At 39.0% G+C, this 15,200-nt stretch overlaps 1 protein-coding gene across 7 annotated transcripts in view; it reads right to left on the reverse strand.

Annotated features, from left to right (window-relative positions):
* The window catches only part of LOC141511716 (uncharacterized), a 105,735-nt gene that overhangs the window by 12,044 nt on the left and 78,491 nt on the right, over positions 1-15,200 (reverse strand). For 6 of the 7 annotated variants that reach the window (XM_074220819.1, XM_074220794.1, XM_074220789.1 and 3 more), the window contains one exon: positions 4,148-4,296. The exons of the other annotated variant lie outside the window; for it this stretch is intronic. In XM_074220819.1, coding sequence (XP_074076920.1) covers positions 4,148-4,296 — 149 coding nt within the window. The remainder of the gene's footprint in view (positions 1-4,147; positions 4,297-15,200) is intronic. 7 annotated transcript variants of the gene reach the window in all.

The raw sequence follows: 15,200 nt of genomic DNA on the forward strand, positions 1-15,200 counted from the left end.
CAGGATAGAAGAGAAAAAAGGTTTGATCCCGGGTGAAATCATGAGTTGTGATCATGTCTGGGTGGCTTGTTAAAAGTACAGAGTCATTGCTCACATGTCCATCCCAAACTCCTCCTGGGCATTTTAAATTAAGTTCAATAACTCTCTTATTTGTCTGTTCCTTTGTTTATTTCTGGTGGGGGAAGATTATTCCTTGTTAAAAGAAAGCATGGACTCAGAGAATAGAAGCCTAGACCTGGAATCTGGAAGATTTGAGTTCAAATCTGATTTCACACACTATGTGTGATCATGGGCAACTTACCTACCCACTCTTTGTCTCAGTTTCCTCACCTGTGAAATAAGGATAATAGCATTTGATTCAAAGGAATCCTTTAAAGATCATCAAAAGTGGATTTGGAGAAGAGCTTAAACTCCTTCCATTTTATTTGTTCTGTCTTGGCCATGCCCTGGGGACCTCTCTGGGCAGTTGGTAGTACAGTGGACAGAGAGCAGACCCAGAAGTCAGCAGGATGTGAGTTCAATTCCAGCCCCAGATACTGCTTAGATGGATAACCCTGGGCAAGTCATTTCACCTAATTAGCCTCAGTTTCCTCATCTATCAAATGAGTGGAGAAAGGAATTGTCAACTACACCAGTAGCTTTAGTAAGAAAACTCCAAAGAGGGTCAAGGGCAAGAGTGAAATAATTGAACCAGAAAAACAAAAAAAAGGAGTCTTGGAACACTACCTTTCCTCCTGGGACTGAATAATTCCAGAAATTCCCTCTTTCTCCCCAATCTTCTCTAATTAGGCAAGCAGCAGGAGCTTAACAAATGCTGATTAAATAGCATTCTCATAAAGAAGATGCTGATTTGCCTTTGTGATGGTTATGGTTCTGCTAAAGGTCTGGGAACCCTTTAAGCCAGCTGTTCAGGTTTTTTTTTTTTAAATTCACTTTTTCTGTATCTTTTTTTGCCCAAGGGTCTTCTTGTATTTCAGGGGTTATTGGATGTTAACCAAAACTTCCTGCATGTCCAGCAGTTCAAGGAGAGAGAGAGAGAGAGAGAGAGAGAGAGAGAGAGAGAGAGAGAGAGAGAGAGAGAAACAGAGAGACAAAGACAGAGGGAGCTAGAGAAAAAGGGAGAGAAAGAGGTAAAGGCAGGGAATACTGAACAAGCATGGAGAGAGCGAACACAGGACCCTACAGAATACAGAGGAAAGAGTGAAGGCGTCATCCATGCAACTCAGTTTTCATGAAGGAAAACTGAAAAAAAAAAAAGCAGGGAAGGGGTGGAAATTTGGGGAGGGGGGCCCTGCAGGGACATAGAGCATGAGATGCTAAACTTCTAAAAAATCGGTTTAAAACACAGAAGAAGGGAGCAGGGCAATGGTGTTACTTCTGTATTAGATGTCCTATCTATTTTTGTAAAGAAATGACCCATAGGGGTAGCTAGGTGGCACAGGGGAGGTTCAGCCAGGTGGTGCAATGGATAGAGCCCCAGCCCTGGAGACAGAAGGACAGGAATTCAAGTACTGCCTCAGACACTTAGTAATTACCTAGCTGTGTGACCTTGGGCAAGTCACTTAACCCCACTGACTCACAAAGGCAACAAAAAAAATTAATTAAAAAAAAATGGCCCATAGGCATGGTAATGCCAGCCTCATAGACAATGCTCTAGGTCTAAGGAAATGCTCTCTTAGGCTGAGAATGGATTGCACTCACCTGGGGTGGGGGTCTGGAAGTTTTCTGAACTGAACAGGTAGTTTTGAGATAAAGAAATTTAAACTATTCCATAGTCATAAGAAAAAAATGCTCCAAATCATTTTTATTGATATTTTATATTATTTTCTCCAATTTGCCCTGTTCTAAAAGATTTTCAACATTCCTCTATATTTAGAAGTCCCACAAGTTTCGTGCACCCTCCCTTCCCACCTATCTCACCTCAGTGGCAGTCTAGTGAATGCTGTATATATTTATGTTTAACATATTTACATATTAGTCATTTTTGATATGAAGAATTAGGATTAAGGGAAAAGAAAGAAAATCATGGGATAGAAGGAAAAACAAAAGAAATTTTAAAAAAGTTAACACAGTGTTCATTCAGATGGATGAGAGAGCAGCTGCTTCCATGAAGGTTGTTTGTCTCACACCCCTGTTGGTAATGTATATACATGTATACACATTGCTCCTTTGTTTCTGTACCCTTTTCTCAGCTTCAGATCCTGAAACCCATTCCATGCTTCTATAGAGTTCACGATTCCTGGTTTTTTAAATAACGATACTATTTCATAACATTCATATTCCATGACTTGTTCAGACATTCCCCAAAGGATGGGCATCCCCTCAAGATCCTATTTGTTACTAATATGAAAAAAGCTCAAACAAATATTTTGGAACATGGAGAAATTTTCTCATTTTTTCATAATTTTCTTCTGGATATAGGTCTAGTACTGGTATTACTAAGTCAAAAGGTATGCTCAGTTTAATGTAATTAATGCTCTCTAGTCATAATTCCATTTTGTTCTCCAGAAGGGTTGGATGATGTCACAAATCTAGCAACAGTGCAAGGGGCAGCTAGGTGGCACAGTGGATAAAGCACCAGCCCTTGAGTCAGGAGTACCTGGGTTCAAATCCGGTCTCATACACTTAATAATGACCTTGCTGTGTGGCCTTGGGCAAGCCACATAACCCCATTTGCCTTGGAAAAAAACCTAAAAAAAAATAAAGTTTTAACAGTGTACTAATGTTCCAATATTCCCACAATCTCCAAAACATTATTTTTCCTTTTCTCATCTTAGCTAATCTGAGAGTTATGAGGTGGCTCATAGGTGTTTTAAATTGCTTTTTCTCTAATCAAGAATGATTTGGAGCATTTTATATTTATAATTATAGATAGCTTTAATTTCTTCATTTGAAAACAGGCTGTTCATATCCTTTGACTATTTATCAATGATTTGCACTGCTACAAATTTGGTTCAGTTCTCTATATACTTTAGATATGAGACCATTATCGAAACTCCTAGTTGTGAAAATTGTTTCCCAACTTTCTTTTCCTTCCAATCTTGGATGCATTGGTTTTATTAATGCCAAAACTTCTTAATTCAATAGAGTTAAAGTCAACCATTTGGCAATTTTTAATGTATTCTTCTTCTTATTTGGTCAAAAATTTCTCCCTTTTCCATTGACCTGACAGAGGATTTCTTAGTCCATTCATTTATTTATGATGTTACTCTTTATGTCTAAATCCTGTATCCATTTTGACCTTATTTTGGGATAGGCTGTGAGATGTGGGGCTATACCAAGTTTTTGCCATACTATTTTCCAGTATTTCCAAGAGTTCTTGTCAAATAGTGAATTCCAAGGCTAGAAGTGAGTCTTACAATTTCTCAAACAGGAGTCATTTATTAGTTTCTTTTGAACCTATCCTAATCCACGGATCCATTACTCTGTTTTGTAACCAGTAGCAGAAGTTTTGATGACTGCCACTTTATAGTTCAAAAATATTGATAGCATGTTTTGTAGTGGCAAAATTTGGAAATTGTGGGGATGCCCATCCACCGGGGAATGGCTGGACAAGATAGGGTACGTGAATGTTGTGGAGTATTATAGTTCTGTAAGAAATCATAAGCCTTCAAAGATTCATATGGGGAGAAGCTAAGTGAAGGGAGCAGAATCAAATGAACACTGTGTACATTAATAATCATTAAGAATGGTTCTTGAGGATGGAGGTGGGTCCTCTCAGCTGTCCAGTGAACAAGGATGATCCTGAGAGAACACAACTGTGGAGTCTGGGGGCAGAGCAAAGCAGACCATGTTTATGTTTCACAAACTTCTTTTTGGTTTTTCCTTTCTATCTCATTGTTTTTCCCCCTTACTTCTAATTCTTCTTCCATAATAGGACCAATATGGATATATGTGGAACACAAAGGACCTTGTACAACTTTTACCAGACTATGAACCTTCCTGGGGAGGGGGAGGGAAAGGAGGGTGGAAGAAAAATTTGGAAGACCTTCAAACAAAAGAAAACAGGAGAGACCAGGGCAAAATTGCTCCTCTACCTCCTCTCCACTTTTGTAAGGAAAGGGCCCATCAGGAAGGTCCTGCCAGTCTCCTAGACAAGGTGCTCTGTGGCTGGTCTTGTTTAAACCCAAAATTGAAGGGCACTCACCTGGTCTGGGGGGCTGGGGCTCCCAGGGGCCATTCCCTCAGATTCCAGGCTCCCTGCTTGGTCTGGCCTGGGTCCTCTACAGACTGAAATGGAAATGGAAGATCCTAGAGGGCAGAGGTCTGTCCTTCTCTTCCTGAGCAGGGGTAGACCTAGAGAGAGTTACAGAGTGTGAGACCCCACAAGGGTCAGAGAGAGAGTCCAAGCTAAGGAAGGGAGCAGCAGGTTGGGTCCCCTCTCCCCTTTTTCTCCCCACTCCCCTTCAAGAGACAGAGGGAGCTCTGGGATTCCAGAGGGGATGAGGACAATCAGAGGCCCAGGACTCCTCCCACTGAATTCCTGGAGGCTTTCCATCCCCTCCCTCAACACCCCACACACAAGTGCAGACACTATGCAGATCACTGACTTCTTGCTTACTCCAGGAGGGAGGGACAGCTGGCCATGGGCAGGGCTCGGGCCCTCTGGCCCAGGAAGCCTGAGACTAAATCCCTCCTGGGAACCAGCTCCTGGAAGGGAGCTGAGGCTCTGGAAGCTGAGGGGGAGGCAGGGCCCCAGGAGTCTGGGGAAGGGGAGCACAGGGAGGGTCTCAGAGGCCCCCAGAGGGACACTGATCCTGGGAAAGTTGGAGGAACTCCTGGGACCTTCTGGGAGAGCAGAAGCTTGCTCCCTCCAGACACACACCTCTTGGTCAGAAGAGTAGGATGAGAACCCAAAGGGCAGCCAGCAGACACCAGGAGGTGGGGGTGGGGGGGGAAGGGGAGTGGGCTCCAACTCACTTGAGACCTGCACCCCCCCAAAGCTGCTTTCCAGGAGTCAGAGACCTCAGGTCAAGGAAGGCAGAGAGATCTGGGCTCCAAGGCAGGAAAGCAGAGAGATCTGGGCTCCAAGGAAAGAGGGCAGAAGTTTCTCAGCTAGACAAGTTCTCTAAGTCCCTAGAGCCCCACTCAGTCCAGGACCCCGCCTCCTCTTCTCCCCAAGCCCTGACCCCCAAACTTGTGGAAGGTCTTCCTAGAAGTCTCTCCCTACTGGAAAGAGCACTTCTCCACTCCAGACTCCACCCATGCTTAAAACTCCACCCAAGGCTTCAGGTCTACCTGGACCCACCCACCAACCACCTTCCAGAACTGCTGCATCTGTTCCCCCTTCACTGAGATTTAGACTTTCCTCCTCCTCCTCAGTAGCAGGAAAGTCATGATCCCCTTTGGGCAGCATACTGAGGGGAGGTCTTATAGTTTGTGGGTAAACTGAGGGTCCCTCTGTTACCCTTAGAACTAATGGTCATTTGTTCTAAACTCAACTGGGTGCTGATCTAGTAGGAGTCTTCAATTTTCTGAGCTTAGAGAGGGAGGTCAGAACTGGGTGCAAAATTCACTTAAAATATGATAAGAAGGGGATTTGTTTAGAAAGTGTAAGAATCATAAAAGTGTCATTGGAACAAGATGACCCAGGTCTCTGAATGCCAGGATTGTTGAACTGATCTACACAGGAAGGGATTTTCTATAGATAAAATTTGTAAATACAGGGAAATGAGCAGAAGGGAACTGAAGGCAATCATTTTAGTTCCTGATCCAAATCCAAAGTATTATTCATTTTATGCTCATATGTCTTCCATTTGAAGTTTTTGGAAACTTTTGTGTATAAAATGCTGCTAATGAAAAGCCGATTTCTAGAGGGTGATGCAATGAAGCCCTCACTAAATTAACCTCTTTAGATTTTTGATGCTGTGAAATGGTGAATTTAGCTATTTGAGAGTGTGGTACAATGTTTACAAACTAAGTATATTTTGCTTTAAACCAAATTAGGAAAATTTGTTCTTTGGAAACAGTACCAAAGATCTGTTAAATTCTCAGTATCTAGGAAGTTTATTGTGGGGTTTACAACAGGTTTCTGGGGACTTTCTCTGAGAAAGGTCCTAAAATCTTCCCAAGTCCTTGGGAAGAAGCTCCAATTGTTCAACTCAGATTGAGTAACTCAGTGCCCTCCCAGATCCCAGGGGAGGGGTTAGAAGATTGGTTTGGAGAACTTTGTTTTTAATGAAGAAATGGTTTTGATCTGATAGATCCTCTGGCCATTGATGAATTATAAAATTGAGAAAGGAATTATATTGAAGGAAATGATTATTTTTCCTTATTCATAACCAGTTATTAGTAGTTTAGTTATCAGTAGGTTTTTCCTCTTTTTCCTTCCTCCTTCAAAGACCCAAAGGAGGGAGAAACTCAGAAACAAATCAGGGAGGGAGTAGTGGGCAAGGAGGGAAGAAAAGGTGGAGTATGAAAAACTGACCTCATGTTTCCATCATTTTTATTTTTTTTTTTAGGTATTGCAGAAGTGGTTGACATTTGGAATTTTCTGGGAAATATAAAGTTTAGTTACTAGATGAAGAAACTGAGGCAGCTAGTGAGTATCTGAGGCCGGGTGTGAACTCAGGAAGATGACCATTCCTGACTACACAGTTGGCCCTCTACTCACAGCTCCTCCTGACTGCCCTTTGACCACCTAGTAGTTTCCCTGCTGTTCTGGAAACATCAATATTTAACTTCTATTAATTAGCTTCTGAACAGGAAACAGTTTTGCAGTCCATTCCTATTTGAGATAACCCCAACCAAGGCTTTATGAACTTTCCTTTCCACTCCTCTTTCAAGTCACTATTCTCAGGTTTACAACTGAGAATCAACTATCCAGAAAAACTGAGCATACTCTTTCAGGGGAAAAGGCTGACTTACAATGAAGCAGGGGACTTTCAAACCTCTTTAATGAAACAGCCAGAGCTGAACCGAGTATGATCTTCAAGTATGGGACTTGGTGAACCAGAGAAGGGGTGGACAAGAAGGACTAATTATGAGAATTGATGTTGAACTGTTTGTATTCCTGCATGGGAAGAAGATGCTGATAACTCATGTGAACTTTCTCATTTATCTCTGTTACAAGGGGCATATATAGACAAGGAGCACAAGAAGGAGCTGCTTATAATGGGATAAAACAGAATGGTATAAAATAGTTGAAAGATGGAGTCAATGGGTGATAAAGGAAAGTGCTGGAAGGAAGGGAAAGGAGAGGAAGAAGGGGCTGAGAGATTTCACATAAGAGTCAAGAAAAAAAGCTTTTTCAATAGAGTGGAAAGGGGGAAGGGAAGGGAGAATGAGTGAGCCTTCATTCTCATCAGAAATGGCTCAGAGAGGAAAAAACATACACACTTAATAGGGTGAGGAAATGTATCTTACCCTAGAGAAAAATGAGAAGAAAGGGAAGATTGTGGAGAGAATACTCAGACACAACACACTTCTGAACAGGGCCAGGATGAAAGGAGAGAGAATAGAATAAATGAGAGATGGGGAGGAATAAAGTGGAGGGAAATACAGCTAGTAATAAAAAGTGTGGGGAAAAATTATAGAAGCAACTTCTCTAGTATCCTTATTAGGCTTTTATTTTTATTTTTTTTTGCAACACCATGGGGTTAAGTGGCTTGCCCAAGTCCACACAGCTAGGTAATTATTAAGCATCTGAGGCTGGATTTGAACTCAGCTATTCCTGACTCCAGGACCAGTGCTCTATCCACTACACCATCTAGTCACCCCTCTCTGGTAGACTTATGATAAAGACAACTCATCCCAGAGACAGAACCATTGGAAGCTGAACACAGACTGAAGACGACTTTTGTTCTTCTCTCTCACTATTCTTTAGGTTTCTCATCTTTGGGGTGGGGGGAGATTTATGTTTACTCTCACAACAAGATTATTTCAATAATATAAAATAAAAATGAAAGAATGAACAAAAGAAATGAATGTGAAAATCATAATGAAAATTTATAATTTAAGAATTAATGCAGCAACTGGCAAAAGGCTAGTGGTGGGATAGAGGTAAAGGAAGAGTCCTGACAAAGGACTTGTTCAGATGAGGAGATAATGAAGACCCTGATGAGAACAGATATCTAACCAAAACATGACTTAGTTATTTTTTCCCGATATTCATAACATTTTTAGGAGACCAGAGCTCATGTTTTAGAATGATGGCATCCCCGGTAGAGGGTTTATGATTTGCCCATTCTTGAGTGTTCTACTGTGGCTTCAAAAGGATCATAAAGCATTTGGGAATGAAGATGCAGACAAGTAAGCCACCATTAGACCTCAAGACGGAGAAGACTTCCATAGCTACCATTGCTTTCCCCTTGGCGCTCTGGTATGGGGGCAAAAGTGAGATGCAGACATTACAGAAAACTTGCATGCTAAAAGTGATCAACTTGGTTTCATTAAAGGTGTCAGGAAGGTTTCTGGCCAAAAAAGCTATAATGAATGTCCCCAGGGCCAAGAACCCATGAAGCCCAGGACAAAGTACAAAGCAATGAGTGAACCTACATTGCACCTCAGGATAATGAGCTTGGGTTCTGAGTGTGGGTCTGTATCTGGGAATGGGGGAGAAACCAACATCCAAACACCACAGAATATCACTTGAATCAGGGAGCAGATAAAAATAACAGAAATGGGTGTCCTAGAGCCCATTCATTTTCTGCTCCTGCTCCCTGTCTTATAGCTTTGAAGGCTAGAACTACTGTGATGGTTTTAGCCAAAATGGAGGGGATGGCCATTGTGAATGTGATTCCAAATAATGTTTGTTGGAGAAGACATGTGGCTGAGGTAGGCTTTCCAATGAAGAGCAGAGAAGACAAGAAGCATTGGCTTAGGGAGAAGAGCAATATGTAGTTAATAACAATATTGTTGGCTTTCACTATGGGAGTGTTCTGATACTTCACAAAGACCCCAATCATCAGAGATGTCAAGAGACAGAAGACCAGCATTATGCAGGTCATAGTCATGCCCAGAGGATCCACAAATGTCAGAAAGATATCCACCTTGGGCAGGCAATGATTTCTCTCCTTGTTTGAATATTCATCATTGGGACAGGCAATTCACTATTCCATATCTATAAAGAATGAAAACCTTCTCAGTGTTTGAAGTTGAGCCAAATTTTATTAGCCCTTGCAGGGAAACTGTAAAATTCTCAAACTGACCTTCTTGTTTTCAAAGGGCCCCTCATGATCCGATTCTATAAAGAATGAAAACCTTCTCAGTGTTTGAAGTTGAGCCAAATTTTATTAGCCCTTGCAGGGAAACTGTAAAATTCTCAAACTGACCTTCTTGTTTTCAAAGGGCCCCTCATGATCCGATTCAATTCTTTAAGAGAGATAAGTCACTAATTAAGATCTTGATTTCATTATCACTAATAATTCAGATACCTAGACCCTTCTAGGTCATAAATAGAAGGACTTTTAAAGATTCATATCTCAGATTTCATGGCCACAAAAAGAATAGTTTGTCATGAAGTAAGTATGATGTTACAGGAGACAGTCAAGAAACATCAACTAAATACTTACATGATAGATACCGTGCTAAAATCTCGGCCTACACATAGCAACGTAATGGTGACAATCCTTCCCTTCAAATTACTGCCTCCTAATGTGAAGGACAAGGGAGACAAATACCAATAGTGGTTGAAAAGTAAAGGTTGGGTGGAGGGGAAGTAAAGGAAAGGAGGGGGTACCGTGTCATGCTACCCCCTTGCTGGAATGGGCTCAAAGCCTATGGAGTCAAAAGCAAAACCCTAAGGAGAAGGAATCATCGATAAGAAACACACAAATTGAGGGCCTGGAAGACATTCCCATAGGGAACATGGGGCTAGAATAGTAGAAGGACTGAAAAAGTTGAAAAAACAAAGTGATGCTTTAGCATAAGAAAATGATCTTGTCCTGATGGGAAATTACAAAGAAGACATATAGAAGATGTCCCAGTCAACCAATTTAATGACTCACAGATGTTAATAATACTGGGACTCTGCCAGATTTCTTGTTCGAAACGGAGAGCTGAATATTTTCTCTAAATCAGCACCTCACAGACTGCTCCACAGTAATAATTATTTGCAAGATATAAAAGTCATTTCCACTCTTGTAACTCTACAAGACCTGTAAAAATCTTGGATGTAGCCTGAACCAGATAAAAACTTAAGCAAAAGAAATAATATAAATTAAAATTTATAATGCCTATTAATAATTTTCTAAGTAAAGATGTATCACAAAATGATCTGTTTTTGCTTCAAAGGAAAACCACTGGGCTAAGACACCACATACTTAAACAAAATTAAAGTGAGATGAATAAAGAGTAAACAAGGGTCATCCCCTGTTTCTGAAATGTTTGCTCAGCTCCTCTTCCCCCATTTTGGGCAACTGTACTTTTGCCCTAATTAGCACTTTTTATTAGGCCATTTTGTTCTTGTTTCTGTATAGTCTTAGCTGTGTGTGCACACACTAGCTGTGTGCTTCTGATTAAGTCACTTCACCCTTTTTGCTTCATTTTCCTCATCTGTAACATGAGATGGAGAAGGAAATGGTAGGCCACCCTGGTGTCTTTGGGAATAAAACCCCTTGTGGGATCACAAAAAAAAATGTGACTGGACTTAACATTGGTATTTTTACTTTATCTAAAATCATGTTTGCTCCCTCTGTCTTTTTAGAAATGTAACTGAAGTGTATAAGACTGCAGGGCTGCTCTTTACTTTTTCTGTGAGCATCTTTCAACTTCTAGTGCCCCTCATTTAAGCCATATTTTAAGAAGTTCTGTTTTCTCATCTATTTGACTTTTCACTTTTGTCTATGCATTTGCCTATCCAATAAATAATCCGGAAAACATAAAGGCAGAAATACAGGGATGTCTAGGTGACAGAGTGGATAGAACACCAGCCTTGGAGTCAGGAGTACCTGAGTTCAAATTCGGCCTCAGACACTTCATAATGACCTAGCTGTGTGGCCTTGGGCAAGCCACTTAACCCCATGTCCTTGCAAAGAAACGTAAATAAAAAAAATAAAAGCAGAAATACACATGAACCAAATAAATTCAACATAGCCCAATATTAAAAAAAAAACTAATCTCTCATGCAAAGTGGACACCAACTTCCTGAGGGCTCCTGTAACCTCTAGAAGTTGATTCCCATTTAAGAGAGAAATAAGAATCCTGATACTAGAATTTATATTTCTCAAAGGAAGAAATAGTTGGAACCAAGGGAAAAGTCTGAATTTACAGTGATGTATTTCACTGAAGACAGCAAAAAGAATAACTTAGTAGATTAACAGATATAAAGAAAAAAGCAATAATGTTACAAAAATTCATGATCTCTATTCAATCAAAAACATTTTGATTTCCAATTTAAGATGTATCAATGTAGGGTGGCTAGGTGGCGTAGTGGATAAAACACCAGCCCTGGAGTCAGGAGTACCTGGGGGTTCAAATCCGGTCTCAGACACTTAACAATTACCTAGATGTATGGCCTTGGGTAAGCTACTTAACCCTTTTGGCCTTGCAAAAACCTAAAAAAAAAAAAACAACCCAAAACTTAAAATGTATCAATGCAATTTCCCCCAGAATAGCATTACAAAACAAAATATGAATAATTTAATGCAAAAAAATAAACCAAGACTACTATGCAGTATGTCAAAACACAAGAAGAAATTCAAAGTCAAATCAAAACAAATTCAATCCTGTTTTACTGTAAACTCAAAGACAAAAACTGTAAAATTTTAAAACTCCAATGGCCAACAGAAAGTTTAGGAATTTAGAATATAAAGATATTGTCCCATAAAAAGGAAAGAGGCTCTACAGATATAGAGAAATCTTTTTTAATGACTCGTCTTGCTATTACGATGTATTTTGACTTTTACCTCAATGACTTTTTTTTTAGTAACTTATGGGGCAAGAGGTAGTCTCTTCATGACTTGCATAGATTTTTAGTATTATTTTATGATCATTTATCTGCAGCAACACCTCCACCACCATCACCATCATCACTGACTCCAATCATCACATAATCATCAGCATCAGGAAAAATAGGAAAGAAATGATCATGAGATTGGCAGTTGTAAATATGAAACACATGAGAGAAGGACAAAATTTTCCCTTATATTCTAAAATTTTACCTATGTCTCCTGAAAGTATTCATCATTTGACAGTGAGTCATAATTTAAGAAAAAAAAAAGGATTAAGTGGTCCAAATCTAAAAGAAAGTAACAGCAATATTTTCAAAGAGGAGAATCAAAATATGGACATTATAAGTTTTGATTCTGTGAAGACCACGAAGAAAAGGAATAATGCAAGCAGAAAGACAATGCTTCTATAGAAAAATATTTACAATAAAGGAAAAAGGAGATTTCAAGAAGAGAATTTAAATCATTTTGGTAAAAATACAGAGATGATAAAACAAACAATTCCCATCAATTGATAGGAATAATAGTCAGTGAAATTTTATTAAATATTTTACTGGATGAGAGAAATGAAGAGGTAAATTCAGCATGCCACCTAAGTGGCCCTCATTCTCATAACTTTTGAGAACTGTAACTCTATTAGAGAGAAAATACTTAACCAGAAGTAATGGACACTCATGGCTTGTCCATGACTCTGAAAGAATGATAGAAAAATAATATTCTCCTTAAACAGGGAGATACTGTAAATAGACAGGAAGTTGGAGGAGATTGAATGGGGTAAATGACATCACAGGAGAGGTACAAAGGAATTATTCCAATAGAGGGGAAGAAGGGAAAAGGTGAGAACTGCCTGAATCTTACTCTCATCAAATTTGGCTCAAAGAATGATACACACACACACACACACACACACACACTTGAGTTTAGAAACTTATCTTACCACTCAAATATTAAGAGGGGAAACGGAGAGTGAGGGGAGAAAGAGGAACTGATACAAGGGAGGGAAGAAGGAAGGGCCAAAGGGAAAGGTGAAAGAAAGGGGAGGGGGGTTGGATATAAGGGGTCAAACACACTGGAGGAAGTAGTATTCAGAAGCAAAATAGTGAGCAATAGGGATGTTAGAAAGGGGAAAATACCAACAGATGGAAGAAAGCATGGAGTGGAATCAAGAGTTATTATTATAACTTTGCATATGAATGGGATGAACTCTCCCATAAAAACTTAAGTGGATAGCAGAGTGCATTAAAAACTAGAATCTTACAATGTATTCTTTACAAGAAACTCATTTGATATAAAGAGATACAGAGTAAAGGTAAAAGGTTGGAACAGAATATATATATATATATATATATATATATATATATATATATATATATATATATATATATATATATTCTGCTTCAGTTGAAGTGAGAAAGGCATGGGGTAGTAATCCATGTGTCAGGCAAAGCAGCTGCAAAAATAGATCTCAATAAAAGAGATAAGGAAGGAAACAATATCCTCCTAAAAGGTTACATAGAAAATGCACAATTTCAACACTAAATATGTCTCCAGAAAGCAGTATAGCACCCACATTATTAGAGGAGAAGATGGATGAGTTACAGGAAGACATAGATAGTAAATTAACTCTACTGATGGGAGACCTCAACTTCCCTCTCTCAGAATTAGATAAATCTAACCATAAAATAAAGAAGAAGGAAGGTAAGGAGGCAAATTGAATGTTAGAAAACTGAGACATGATAGACCTTTATAGAAAATTGAATGGAGATAGACAGGTGCCATGAAGTACATGGCACCTACAGAAAAATGGACTATGCACTAGGTCATAAAAACCTCATAATCAAATGCAGAAAGGTAGAAAAACTGAATGCATCCTTTTCTGATTATGATGCAAGAAAATCACTTCTAATAATGGATCATGAAGACATAAACCTAAATCTAACTGAAAAATAAATAACCTCATTTTAAAGACTGAATGGATCAAACAACAAATTACAGACAGAATTAATGATTTCATCCTAGACAATGTCAATAATGAGACAACATACGAAACTTATGGGATCCATTCAAAGCAGTTATTAGGGGATATATTATATCTCTAAATGCTTACATGAATTAAATGGAGAAAGCGGAATTAATGGCCTAAGCATGCAACCAAAAATTTAGAAAAACAACAAATTAACCCCCCCAATTAAATACCAATTAGAAATTCTGAAAATTAAAGGGGAAATAAAATCAAAAGCAAGATAACTATTGAACTAATAAATAAAATCAAGAGTTGATTCTATGAAATAAACAATGAAATAGATAAGCCTTTGGTTCATTTGATTAAAAAAGAAGAAAATCAAATTACCAGTATCATAGTATCATAAATGAAGAAGGTGAACTCACCACCGAAGAGGGGGAAAAGAAAGCAATAATTCTAACTATTTTGTTCAACTCTATGCCAATAAATTTGATAATCTGAGTGAAATGGATGAATATTTACAAAAATATAAGTTGCCCAGGTTAACTGAAGAGGAAATTAAATAACTAAATAACCCTATCTCAGAAAAATAAATTCAACAAGCCATCAAAGAATTCCCTAAGAAAAAATCTCCAGGGCTAGATGGATTCACGAGTGAATTCAATTAAACATTTAAGGCACAATTGGTTCCAATTCTATATAAACTATTTGGAAAACCAGATGAAGACAGAACTGTGCCTAATTCTTCCTATGACACCACTGTGATGATGATACCTAAACAAGGAAGAGTCAAAACTGAGAAAGAAAATTATAGACCATTATGAATATGGACCCAAAAATCTTAAATAAAATCCCAGCAGCGCAATTACAGCATGTTATTAGTAGGATAATACACTATGAGCAAGCAGAATTTGTTCCAGGAATTCAGGGTTGGTTCAATATGAGGAAAACTGTCCACACCATTGAATATATCATGAAAAACCTAACAGAAATCTTTTGGTTATCTCAATAGATATTTCTTTTTTGTAAGGCAATGGGGTTAAGTGGCTACTTACCAACTTAGCCAGAAGTAATAGACATTGAGTGTCTGAGTCCACATTTGAACTCAGGTCCTCCTGACTACAAGGCCAGTGCTCTATCCACTGTGCCACCTAGCCACCCCATCTCAATAGATACTTATAAAGCCTTTGACAAAATACAGCAGCCATTCCTACTAAAAAACACTAGAGTGCAGGAATAAGTGGATTGTTCCTTAGAATGATAAACAATAACTATTTGAAGCCATGAACAAATACCATATGCAATGGGGTTAACCTAGAGGCATTCCCAATAAGATCAGGGGTCAAACA

Source organism: Macrotis lagotis, chromosome 1, assembly GCF_037893015.1.
Source record: "Macrotis lagotis isolate mMagLag1 chromosome 1, bilby.v1.9.chrom.fasta, whole genome shotgun sequence".
NCBI classification, from domain to species: domain Eukaryota; kingdom Metazoa; phylum Chordata; class Mammalia; order Peramelemorphia; family Peramelidae; genus Macrotis; species Macrotis lagotis.